Genomic DNA, 13,237 nt, shown 5'->3' on the forward strand with positions numbered 1-13,237 from the left:
GCACAGGCCACCTATAAAGTAAATCTCCCTCGGCTGTGCCCCAACAATTTGCCTTAATCTAAACTAATAAAAATGGTTTCACTTTCTATATCACGTTGTGGCCTTTTCCTGTGAAATTTGCCAGTTTGTATAGTTTAGTTGTTGACCCATCTCCATCAGGAATGTTTAACAGACAACTTGCATTCACATAAGCCTTTAATGAACAATAAATAATCTCATGGTGCTCTAGAACTTCGAGAGGGGACAAAAAAACATTATAGCTGCCAGAAAATGTAATTGCATTAGTTTGGGCTAAATTCAAATTCATGTTACAGAGCTAAAAGGGTAGCATCACCTGTTGTGACACCTACTTGCCCGGGTAAGAATTTATAGATGATAAATACAGTCTTGCATTATAAGTCCTCATTTAATGTTCAGCCAGATCTTCTTCCATTTCTCCCTTGATAAGTAGCCCCTTTTTCCAGATTTATATTTTCAAAAAGGTAAAGGCATGTTTCAGAATATGATTCTTATCAATGAAATGGTCCACGGGCATGTTGGTAAGTGCTCTGAAAAGGGAGATGTGGATCTGAGAATACACTGAAAGGTATAAAGATTCAAATGTTTGTTGTTTAGAGGTAAAACAGGCAATGTGACTTGAATTTTGTTGGAAATGCAGACCGACTTCTGGGAGATGCTATGCAGAACGGTGTGAAGCACACTGCAATTAGTTTTAATTCCTTAAGGCAAAACTTGGTTTTATGTGGGCTATGAGAAGAATTGAGATAACATGCTGCAAGATATAGAAAGCACATTCATTCTCAGTGAAAAGCAGCACACATTTTCCTGGATAAAGCTTTAAATATAGTCATGGACAAATGGACCCTTTATGCTACTGTAATGTTGGACAAAATATTCAGTAGAATTGATGAATTCAAAAGACCAGAAGATGATCAGTGCTGGTGGTTTTATTCTACTCTGCCCATTCATAAACGTTAGGGTATTTAAAGAGGAAAATTACATTAAATAACCATAAAATAACAATTACGCCAAACAGCTATAATACAGGAGTTGTGTATTCCTGGTTTTAAGAGAGCACTTCAAATCATTTGAACTTCACACAGGATTGCTATAATTAACCCTCTCAAGTATAAACTCGTTTCCCTCAGTAGGAATCACCCTCTTCTCATCAAGTGGCTCACCTAAATGCTAAAGGCAAAGGATTAAGTGAGGTAAGGCTTATTACAAAAACATCCCTAATATCTAATTCAAAAATGCTGCAGGATTCTTATAGTTTTTACCCTATTGAGAAAGCGGTTATCTAGTTTTACAGAATAGAAAAATGTTCTTGATAACAATTTAGAAATCCTCAGAGATTGTTTTTGTAACTGATAAAGAGTACCAAATAACATAAAATGTACTTGTTTGCAAACTATCTGTCACTTATCTGTCTTTTGTTAAATATATAAAAACCTGCCATCGGGTAGCAATGGATACTTTCTTTCTCTTTTGCAAGTACGGCCGAATAACAGCAAAAGAGCCAAATAAGAGTGATTCCCTAACAGTGCCAATAAAATTAAAAGGCTAAAAACAAGCACAACAAATGCTACTGGAAACTGTAGCAATAATATAAAAAATATTTTAGTACACATAAGCATGTTAATTTTTTTAAGGCCCCAAATAGGAACCAAATTGAGACATTGGAAAAATTATTCATTCATATCAAGCAAAAGTCCTTGTTCTGAGACTATTTCTTCATCCCTTTATGTTCTTCAAAAGAGAAGGGGGAGGCATTAAGTCCATTATATGATGGAAATGGATAAACTTCAATCCCTCAGTTTTTGCAGAAAATATGTATTACACTGTTGTATACTGATAAAGTTGCTGTTAATGCAAACGAAGAAGCTCTCAGACCGACTTCTTATTCAATGTACTTATCAAAATAGTTCTCCTCTTTTTGGCTGTCAGCATGATTTTATTGTCCTTGGCGGCAATGAGTTTGGAAGAAGTTTCCCAAAAATGTGCGATAACCAGGATCGTCCACGTACTCATTAATTAATTTGGAATTCAGGACCCGTGGGCGCTTCTTTGCCTGAACATTCTCAGTGGAAAACGTAGCTTCGTAGCGCATGTCTGAAGCTGAAGACTAACAAACAAAGATACATGGTCAGAAAAGTGCAAAAACTCAAACATCAGTAATCTACACAAAGGCATGATGCTCTTTCACTTATCCTATTGGCTGCAACACCAAATCAACTGTCAGGGCTTAAATATCTATGCCTCAGTGAAGAGAGCGATTTACCTGGTTATAAATCTCGGGTTTACAGTCAAAGGAAGAACTGCTATTGAGCCCAAGATTACTTAATTCAAAATAGGCATTTGGACCATTATCAGCACACAAACTATCTATTTCCCAGATATTACTGAAGGTTCTCAATGCTCCATTGCATTATTTCACACCAACAAAATGAAACAAACACATGCATAAATATTATTTAAAGGAGAAGAATTTTCAAACCCCTCTACTTGGACTCCACCCTACGTAGAGTGTATCTCCAGTCTCAATCATTTCTGTTGTTTTATGTTTTAAAAGTGCTCATTAGAGGCAAGCTGGGAGCAGGGACATTATTGGGTGTTTGCCACTTGTTTTAATTTCCTGGGTGTTCCCTATTCTGCAACTATTGCTGCTACCGCTCTTACCTCCTGGGATAAAACACTGCTATGGATAGGAATTCCGTGAGATAGGAGCAGAACAATGGTTCTGAAAGGGGGCGGCAGTCAACAGGAATGGAGGGGACAGGGAGAGGGAATGAAAAGCGTCAGCATGACCTGAGCAAGGAGAAGGCTGCCAAATGCGAACAGAGGGTGCCGACTTGAATGAATGAAAGAGAAGAGTGCTGATGTGAACTGGGAACGACAAATGCCAGCACAAACTGAGGGAAGAGGACAAGAGTGAACTGGGATGAGGGTGAAAGGTGTTAACATGAGTTAAAGGGGGAGAAGAGTGCCAGTGCAAACTAAGGGTGTCAATGTGAACTGGGGGGAGGGGGGGTGGGGTGGAAAGAGAGAGCAAAATACCAACGTGAACTGAGGGAGGCAAGTGAACTCAGAGAAAGAAGAGAAGTGCGCCATTTTAAATTGATAGGGAAAAAGTGCCAGCATAATCTGCAAAAGGATAGAGAAGAATGCCAGTATAAAATGTTTGGGGAGAGAAAAGTGTCTGTGAGCCGAGAGGGGGGAGAACGCCAGCATGAATAGAGAGGGAAGAAAGAAATGGGGAAGAGGTGAAGAGCACCATCTTGACCAGAGAGGGCAGGAGGGGGTGCGGAGAACATAAGAAATAGGAGCACGAGTGGCCATTTGAGCCCTCGAGCCTGCTCCGCCATTTAATAAGATCATGGCTGATCTGATCATGGACTCAGCTCCACTTCCCCGGAGAAGAGGGTGTCTATGAACATGAGTGAGTGGATAGAGGAGTGCCTCCATATCACCACCATGACCATATATAGCAACTGAGTGCAGCAATACGTCAGGGTATTCAAACTGCAGCCCATTGACCACATGCACCTCCCATCCCCGAGTGCTCAAAGCTCAGACAAATCTGCCCGCTTTGTACCTGTATTTCTTATTTCTGGATTATTGAATTTTGTGGGCCTGTCGACCCGAAAAGGATTGTCTTTAGTGCCATTGTATTATTGTGGATAAATCCTGAATTAGAACACTGAGATCTGCCAGCTTGATATATGCGCCAATTAATGGGAACGCAGATTTAAACCACATACATGTCTGTGCCTCCCAAGATGCTGTGGTGTGCAGCTATTTAGCCATCGAAGAAAAAGCTTCAACACCCCTGTAATTTATACCCACAATAATCCCCAATTCTCCGCAAGAAATGAAAATATCTCAACAATCTTCCACTCGACATGTGATGGAATGGTGAGGTATTAAATTATGACAAGCCCCAGTTCACTCTTCTCCCCTTCCGTCAGTTCATGCTGGCATTCGCCTTCCCCAGTTCACATTAGCATGTGTCTCCCTCACCACACTGTATTGCCTTTGGCCCATATTCAGGGTTGTTTTTGAGTTGTCTGCTTTTTTGAATCAATTGGTAGGCTTTATCTAATTTTCTAGGTTGCTATGTAGGCTGTTGGTTCTGGTTGCCGTTCATACCCGACGCTTCATTCTGGACTACACTGTGATGCAAATGGGAATTATTGGTCTCATGTTCAATCAAAAACTCCTGTCTGTAGCAAAGAATCAAATCCTAGAATGAAGCAGAACCATTAAGTAGGAGATGCAGCTAAGATCAGCAATAAGAACACATCAAGAAGTGACTGTACATCGACGATTGAGAGGGGGGCCTGAAGAGGAAGACTGCCTCTAAAAAAGCAGCGAGGGATAAGAGGGAGAGAGTGCCCCCTTAAGGAGGGAGGGGAATGTTTCTGTGATGGGGAAGAGGAGAGTTACTGGGCAAGTCATTTTTTTTAAATTAAATCTATCAGTTGGGAGTGAAAAAATATTTAAAGAAGTAGAATCTATCAAAATTAACATTAAAAAAAATCTAAATTTTATGATGAAGCATGCCATAGCCTACCCTACAAAAGTGTGCACCATGGGGTAATGGGGAGGGGAGGAAGACATTTGGAACAGTTTTAAACTTTCTGCCGATACCCCTGACTGGGAGTAGACATTTTGTGTAAAATTCCCCAACTGTGATGTGACACTGAGATTTTTCACTGCAGCTCAAAATCCACCATTCACATTCATGTCATAACAATAAAACTTCATGATGCATAGTTTCCCAACAACAAGACGAGCAAAAGCTGACACAGCCCCAAAAAGCTGACAATTCAAGAATGGCCAAGCACGGCACTATGACAGATATTTACAGAGGCTTATAGCATAAGCTGTGAATAAATCAAACATTCCTTCACTCGCATAGGAGGGGGAAAAAAGAGAAGTACATGAACGCCAGAATGGGAAATAACAAATGTCAATGATATAACATTATTTTCTGTTGGGAATTTTGATTACCAGTGTTTTAGAATCTACAATGAACTAGGGTTTTGCATTTTCCTTGTCTGAACAGTGTAATTTGCTGATTTCTGTTCAAAACGACTTTCTTTTTGCTATTTGGAAATTAATTTTTTTTCTTTATATTGTAAGGTTTCCTTTCTCCTTGCCGCAGCTAATAATATACTGTTGAGAGAAAAATGTTTTAATTTATTAAAAAAAATATGCATAACAGCAAATAAGACCTCTGGTGATAGGATCATTCTAGTCAGGCTGTAGGAAGCAAAATGAGGTGCATTTCCAAGACATGCGCTCATAGAATCTTTATAAATTTTTATGTTTATAAATTGGGCATTCCAATTTAAATGCTTTTATACTTCACAAGTAATTTATTTTTAATATTGAAAAAAATAAAAACAAAGCAATGTTTGGGTTTCAACAAACAATCAGTTCTCCAAAAGGTATCTGAACACTTTCCTTCCCCCATCCTGTTCAGAGACACCGGGGCCGAAATTGCCCCTATCCTTAAGGCCTGTTACCACCGCAAATCAGTGGCCACGCTGCGGAATGAGTGGCCGCCGACTTTTCGTGGAATGGCCGCTGATAGCCCAATTGCCCTCCCGAGTTTTCCCGGCAGTGCCCCGATATCCCCCACCGCTGCCGATGCCTGGTAAATGCGTCATCGCCGTGTGCACACCGCCGGTCTAACCCCCCGATGGCAATATTATCCTCTGAAAATCTTCGGCCCGCTCGCCAGTGCCAAAACCTGTTTTTTCCCCGTGGTCCAGTGAAGCTGTGGCCTTTTGCAATGGTGGTGCAGCTTCCCTTAAAGGGGAGGATGTACTGCCACTGCTGCCATGTTTGGTTTTTTTTGTCTGCTGACTGCCTTGTCGGCCCGACAATTGTGCCCCCGGGTTCGGCCTTGGGTGCCAGGCCACTGGCCCGGCACCAACTAGGGGGGAGGCCATCTTAGACTGGGTGTTGTGTAATGAGAGAGGATTAATTAGCAATCTCGTTGTGCGAGGCCCCTTGGGGAAGAGTGACCATAATATGGTGGAATTCTACATTAGGATGGAGAATGAAACAGTTAATTCAGAGACCATGGTCCAGAACTTAAAGAAGGGTAACTTTGAAGGTATGAGGCGTGAATTGGCTAGGATAGATTGGCGAATGATACTTAAGGGGTTGACAGTGGATGGGCAATGGCAGATATTTAGAGACCGCATGGATGAACTACAACAATTGTACATCCCTGTCTGGCATAAAAATAAAAAAGGGAAGGTGGCTCAACCGTGGCTATCAAGGGAAATCAGGGATAGTATTAAAGCCAAGGAAATGGCATACAAATTGGCCAGAAATAGCAGCGAACCCAGGGACTGGGAGAAATTTAGAACTCAGCAGAGGAGGACAAAGGGTTTGATTAGGGCAGGGAAAATAGAGTACGAGAGGAAGCTTGCAGGGAACATTAAGACGGACTGCAAAAGCTTCTATAGATATGTAAAGAGAAAAAGGTTAGTGAAGACAAACGTAGGTCCCCTGCAGTCAGAATCAGGGGAAGTCATAACTGGGAACAAAGAAATGGCAGACCAATTGAACAAGTACTTTGGTTCGGTATTCACTAAGGGGGACACAAATAACCTTCCGGATATAAAAGGGGTCAGAGGATCTAGTAAGAAGGAGGAACTGAGGGAAATCCTTATTCGTGGGGAAATTGTGTTGGGGAAATTGATGGGATTGAAGGCCGATAAATCCCCAGAGCCTGATGGACTGCATCCCAGAGTACTTAAGGAGGTGGCATTGGAAATAGCGGATGCATTGACAGTCATTTTCCAAGATTCCATGGACTCTGGATCAGTTCCTATCGAGTGGAGGGTAGCCAATGTAACCCCACTTTTTCAAAAAGGAGGGAGAGAGAAAACAGGGAATTATAGACCGGTCAGCCTGACATCGGTAGTGGGTAAAATGATGGAATCAATTATTAAGGATGCCATAGCAGCGCATTTGGAAAGAGGTGACATTTGTGAAAGGGAAATCATGCTTGACAAATCTTCTGGAATTTTTTGAGGAATGTTTCCAGTAGAGTGGACAAGGGAGAACCAGTTGATGTGGTGTATTTGGACTTTTAGAAAGCTTTCGACAAGGTCCCACACAAGAGATTAAAGCACATGGGATGGGGGGTAGTGTGCTGACGTGGATTGAGAGCTGGTTGGCAGACAGGAAGCAAAGAGTAGGAGTAAATGGGTACTTTTCAGAATGGCAGGCAGTGACTAGTGGGGTACCGCAAGTTTCTGTGCTGTGTCCCCAGCTGTTTACATTGTACATTAATGATTTAGACGAGGGGATTAAATGTAGTATCTCCAAATTTGCGGATGACACTAAGTTGGGTGGCAGTGTGAGCTGCGAGGAGGATGCTATGAGGCTGCAGAGTGACTTGGATAGGTTAGGTGAGTGGGCAAGTGCATGGCAGATGAAGTATAGTGTGGATAAATGTGAGGTTATCCACTTTGGTGGTAAAAACAGAGAGACAGACTATTATCTGAATGGTGACAGATTCGGTAAAAGGGAGGTGCAACGAGACCTGGGTGTCATGGTACATCAGTCATTGAAGGTTGGCATGCAGGTACAGCAGGCGGTTAAGAAAGCAAATGGCATGTTGGCCTTCATAGCGAGGGGATTTGAGTACAGGGACAGGGAGGTGTTACTACAGTTGTATAGGGCCTTGGTGAGGCCACACCTGGAGTATTGTGTACAGTTTTGGTCTCCTAACTTGAGGAAGGACATTCTTGCTATTGAGGGAGTGCAGCCAAGGTTCACCAGACTGATTCCCGGGATGGCGGGACTGACCTATCAAGAAAGACTGGATCAACTGGGCTTGTATCCACTGGAGTTCAGAAGAATGAGAGGAGACCTCATAGAAACGTTTAAAATTCTGACGGGTTTAGACAGGTTAGATGCAGGAAGAATGTTCCCAATGTTGGGGAAGTCCAGAACCAGGGGTCACAGTCTAAGGATAAGGGCTAAGCCATTTAGGACCGAGATGAGGAGAAACTTCTTCACCCAGAGAGTGGTGAACCTGTGGAATTCTCTACCACAGAAAGTTGTTGAGGCCAATTCACTAAATATATTCAAAAAGGAGTTAGATGCAGTCCTTACTACTAGGGGGATCAAGAGGTATGGCGAGAAAGCAGGAATGGGGTACTGAAGTTGCATGTTCAACCATGAACTCATTGAATGGCGGTGCAGGCTTGAAGGGCCGAATAGCCTACTCCCGCATCTATTTTCTATGTTTCTTGGCTTCTTCAGAATTCCCCTCCTCCAAATTGGCATTCTGACCTTCGCTCCAGGTTCCTCCCAAAATTGCTGCTTCTGACATATCCCAGCTTCTCGCTTCCTTTGACCTTTTTCCTGCCCTGTGTCCACCTGGAGTCCTGCTGCTATTTAAAATGATAAGGACCACTGTGGGCAGGAATTTCTTTTCTTGCAAGAATTCCCACCCATGGCACATAGTGGCTGGAATCACTTCAGTAGCATAACCTTGTGTAGGAGCGGTATAGAGAGAGGAGAGTTAGTGGTGATTGTCATCTGTGGACATATGGGGGGGACCGGGGGTGGAGAAATTCAGTGTCGCCCCGTTTGGGGGTGGTAACACTTGGGAGGCATGAGGCTTAGCATCAGGCGCAGAAGTCTCACCCCTCTTGATAAATTCGGGTTATCACCCCCAGAAGGAAGTGGAGCGTTCAGCTAAGCTCTCCACTTTATTCCGGGGGCGGACGCCTCAACAGCGCTATGCATTGGGCCATGCAGCACTGCCAGGTCCAAGGGGCCCTTCCCTCAATTGAAGGGAAAGGCCCACGCTGCTGACTCTGCAAAAGATAAAGGCACCTACCTGGACCACCAGGGAGTGGGGGTGCCGCCCGATCAGCTCGGCACTCAAGCAGAGTGCTGGGCTGAGTGATCGCGCCCAGTACCCGTGAAGAAACCACATCAGGAGCAGCAATGGAAAGGTACATTTTTTTTTCCTGCACCCGGCCACCTCGCCTTTAATTTTTGCCCTGGTAGTGGCCGGCCGCCCGCCCAATACGCATCCCCTGAAGTTGTGTGTGTTATCACCCAGCGTAGCTGCAGGGGGCGAAAGCCAATTTCGAGGCCGGGGCGTTAACAGGGCGATGTGCATGGTGCTGACATCACGATCTCTGGGTGCAGGAGATTGGGGCGCAATGCCGTAGTGCTGCCACTAAACTTCCACCCAATATGGCGGGAATCATTAACAGCGCTGTGCCAGTCTCAAACTCATTTGCGCCCGGTTAGTGCTAACAGGAGACGCAAATGCACCGAATTTCTAAACCCATATGAAGTGGATCCCCAAAACACAAATGGCATGTATAATGTCAAAAGAGGGGCTATTCCAATTAAAAATCTCTTATCAAGCCACCACTAACCAGTCCATCTAAAGCACGAAATAACAAGAAGTGCCTGAAACACAGCAATAAGTATGCCTGTACCTTTCTTTGTACGTCTGGATTAGAGGACTATTTAGTGGAATACACTTTCCCGCTCACTTAACCATCCCTAATATGTGTACAGTAGATTTGAAACCTCAGTCCAACAATACCCATAGGATAGAAATGAATTAGACAGAACATCAGTTCAACTGAGCATACTTTACATTTTCCAGACAGCTCCCTTTATCTTTTCTATTCCCTGGCTGGATTTGCCAATCAAATAATGAGAATTTTGCCCAAGGCAAGGCACATTCTTCCGACCTCTTTTGTAAAAGGCAAGTGCAGGGTTATGTTAAAGTACCTTTTACAGTGACCACATTTATCATTCAAACCAAATATTACAAGAGTTTGTACCATTTTGTTTGTAGACCTTTATTATTACAAGGAACAATGAGGAGCTGTCATTGCCTATTTATACTAGAGCTGAGCCCTGTGGGACTGCATTGCTCCAGAACTCGCCCTAGAAAATGGAACTGCAGTTTGGAGTAACATTATATTATGCTTGTGTCCCACAGGATGCACAGTAATGGATAAAGAAGAACATGAACAATGAATACTTCAAACAATGGTGCTCAAAATGAATGACCAAAGAGGTTGCATCAGTGGACACTTTATTGGTAAGATTTGACAAAAAGTGTTCTATTTTTATCATTATCACTGGTGAATGTTGCCACAGTATGTTTTATTAAAGCATGTAGAAGTAATGTGTTGCATATATAAGGATCTTTACTAGACAAGTGTGTGTTTTGCACAATAATGCATATTTCTTCAGGGATCGTGTTGAATTACAAGAAATTCATTCTTGAAAATATTCTCTTCAACTGTTTTTTTTATGCCCAATAAGATATTCACAGTTATAGGGAAAGCAGTTTCAGGGCTCTTTACATTCTACAATGCCAATTCTATTTTGAAAATGACACCAAGATTTATTTTTAAATGAGGATTGTAATAAATGAAAATGATGCAGGATGGCTGTTCGAACAGGTGGTAGATGGATCAGAGCATTTCAGAAGCAAGCACATTCCTGCCTATCGGACAGATAGCTTTATGAGAAATCCTCTGCACTCATTCTTGGTCCACTCTCTTTCATCATCGATTTGCTACCCCTTGGTGACATGATTTTGAAGCACAGAATCAGGCTTCACACTCATGACGATACATAACTTTATTCTTTAGGTTCTTTTTTTGATTTCAAGGCTGTTACACAACTCTTCAACTCCATCAAGCTCCCCCACCTGCCACCGCAGGGTAAACCTGGCAATGGAGAATCTGGATGTGCTGTTTAATCCCAAACTAAGTTCCTTTGCCACATCCGTTTATTCATAAATGCACTCTTCTTCCACCTTAGCAACAATACCTGCTTTCACCCAAGCTCTCCCATACAGCCTCAGAGATTTTGATGCATTCCTTTATTACCTTGTCGAGTGACTTATCTAATCTTGTCTTGGTCAACCTTCCCTTTACATTCTCCAGCCAACTGCAATTCGATCAGAATGTTGCTACTTGTGTTCCTGCCCGCTCAAAGAACAATTCCTTACTCCTGTCCTTGCTAGGATTCACGGGCTATGCATGTCACAAAGAATCAATTTCAAGATCCTTATCCTCACCATCTAATGCCAGAAATGCGGCAGAAATATTTTGCCAAAGTTTTCCCGATGTACAATTCAAATTTGGCGCCGTGCAGTGTGTACAGTCGCCTCTGGGGGTAGGGCCTGCTGTCTGCGCCGAAAAAACAATGCTGCACCTTCTGCGCATGCTCGACAAAAAAAGTGCCATTTTTGATGTTATTTCAATGGACACGCATGCGTAGTACTCCTCCGGGTTGGCAATCGGCCATTTTTAAAGAGCCAGTTGTGTGTGAGAGAAGGAGTGCTGTGTCAGAGCATTGGGAAAATCGGATCTGCAGCAATACAAGATGCAACGCGGTGTAAGGACAAAGAACTTCTTCCAGGATGAAGTGGTGACACTAGTTACTGTGACTGAGACCAGCAGAGGTCACATGAAAGTTCCACCCAAAGAAATGAAGAAACGTTGGAACCAAGTTGCAGAAGATTACTATGCAATGGTGACCACCATGAGATCTGGAGGCCAGAGTAAAAAGAAGTGGCAGGACCTTGGTCAAGTGTTAGTGTAAATAATATTTTCATTTATTCAATGGAATTGCAATTGTAAATGTGACCAGCTGTATATGTTCCACCCAGCAGAAAGACATCCTCTCTAAAAAGTTGCATTTTCATCTTTGCAGAGGAAGGTGGCATATAATAAAAGGGAAAGAACTCGAAGAGGAGGAGGCCCAGCAAATCTGCACCCATGGACACCCTTGGAAGAGAGGGTTGCTGCTTTGATGGGTCCTGCCTGGAGAAAAGGAACCATCACTGCACAAGCTGGGCCCACACTCGAGAGAGAGGGTAAGTCCTGCAAATTCCACAGTCTGGCTTTACTAAATGTTAAGTACTGCGCGGGCTAGCTTTGGGTCCTGGGAATGTCTCCGTCAGCTACGCTTCGATTGATGCAATGTGCTATCATTCATCGTGGTCCTTCAAATCAGCCTGCTGCCTGCGCTGAGAGAGCTTACTCATGCCACCTACCCTGCTCCCTCCTCTGCTGCTAACCATTTGTTTGTGTTTTGTTATATTTTGCAGAACTTGAGGCCAACCCTGACGATGCAGAAGAAGATTCAGACGAAGACGAGCCTGAAGAGAACATCTTCCAATCCCACCCTCCAGACCAAGAGCATGGGGGTGAGGGGAAATGTGAGGGGGATGGAGATGAATGAAGCCCGCACTGTTTTACTGACTTTGGCGGAGGTGCAGGTGCCGCCCATTGAGGTGCCAGCCCCTTCCGTGACTAGTGGTTTGATGTGTTGGTGGGACATTCTGTGGTTTCCTAATGTCCGAGGTTGCAGGTCCCAGTAGTGGAGTGCAGCGAGGCACACCCAGGGCCCCACCTTCCGAGGCTGCAGGTCCCAGTAGTGGGGTGCGAGCCACACCCGTGGGGAGGAAGGGCAGGAGAGCTCGACCGCGTTCTCCTGAGATGCAGGATCTAACAGATGATGGCACTGAGTGGGGAGAGCACTGACCTTACGCGATCACTCCTGGACACCATCAGTGGAGTAGGTGAAGAGGTAGCGGGACTGTCGGAAGAAGTAACAGCAATCTCACGAGAAATGGGAATGATGTCTGGGTCCATGAGGGAGGGAATGTCACAGGTAGGTGATGCGCTGTCAGTGAACATCAGGGAGGGAATGTCAGAGACGGTGCAAACACTATCAGTGAACATGAGGAAGGGAATGTCACAGGTAGTTGAGACAATTTTGCTCAACATGAGGGAGAGAATTTTGCAGGTCATTGAGACACTGTCAGGGCGCGTGAGGGACGGCATGTTGGAGTTAGCTGCTGCAATAAGGGAACACGCCCAGACCCCGCGCCCATTGACAGAATCAACTGCCACTCCCACTCCAATCCCCACACCAGCCTCTGAACAGCCCCAAGTCAGGCCCTCCACATTGCCACATGCCACCACCGCCGCCCCCACCCTCCCAACCAACAGGTGCGCACTTACCTGAGATCTTAGAAAGAATGGGCCCAAGTTTCCGCCCTCTGTAAAAACGGCGCACCTCCATAAGGTGCGGCGACTTTCTGGAATAAACAGGGCGCCGAAAACTTACTTTGTGATTCTCCGGTCTCCTCAGGTCGTCTTTGTGCTCGGCGTGGCGCAGCACAAGGGGTCGGGGGCGGAGCCAG

At 44.1% G+C, this 13,237-nt stretch overlaps 1 protein-coding gene across 4 annotated transcripts in view; it reads right to left on the reverse strand.

Moving 5' to 3' along the window:
• Positions 1-927: 927 nt before the first annotated feature.
• LOC139270369 (lysine-specific demethylase 4C-like) overlaps positions 928-13,237 on the reverse strand; it is a 632,979-nt gene continuing 620,669 nt past the window's right edge. For all 4 annotated transcript variants that reach the window (XM_070888436.1, XM_070888434.1, XM_070888435.1 and 1 more), the window contains exon 22: positions 928-2,125. In XM_070888436.1, coding sequence (XP_070744537.1) covers positions 1,955-2,125 — 171 coding nt within the window. In that variant the 3' untranslated portion in view covers positions 928-1,954. The remainder of the gene's footprint in view (positions 2,126-13,237) is intronic.

The sequence above is a fragment of the Pristiophorus japonicus genome, chromosome 1 (genome assembly GCF_044704955.1).
Source record: "Pristiophorus japonicus isolate sPriJap1 chromosome 1, sPriJap1.hap1, whole genome shotgun sequence".
Taxonomy (NCBI): domain Eukaryota; kingdom Metazoa; phylum Chordata; class Chondrichthyes; family Pristiophoridae; genus Pristiophorus; species Pristiophorus japonicus.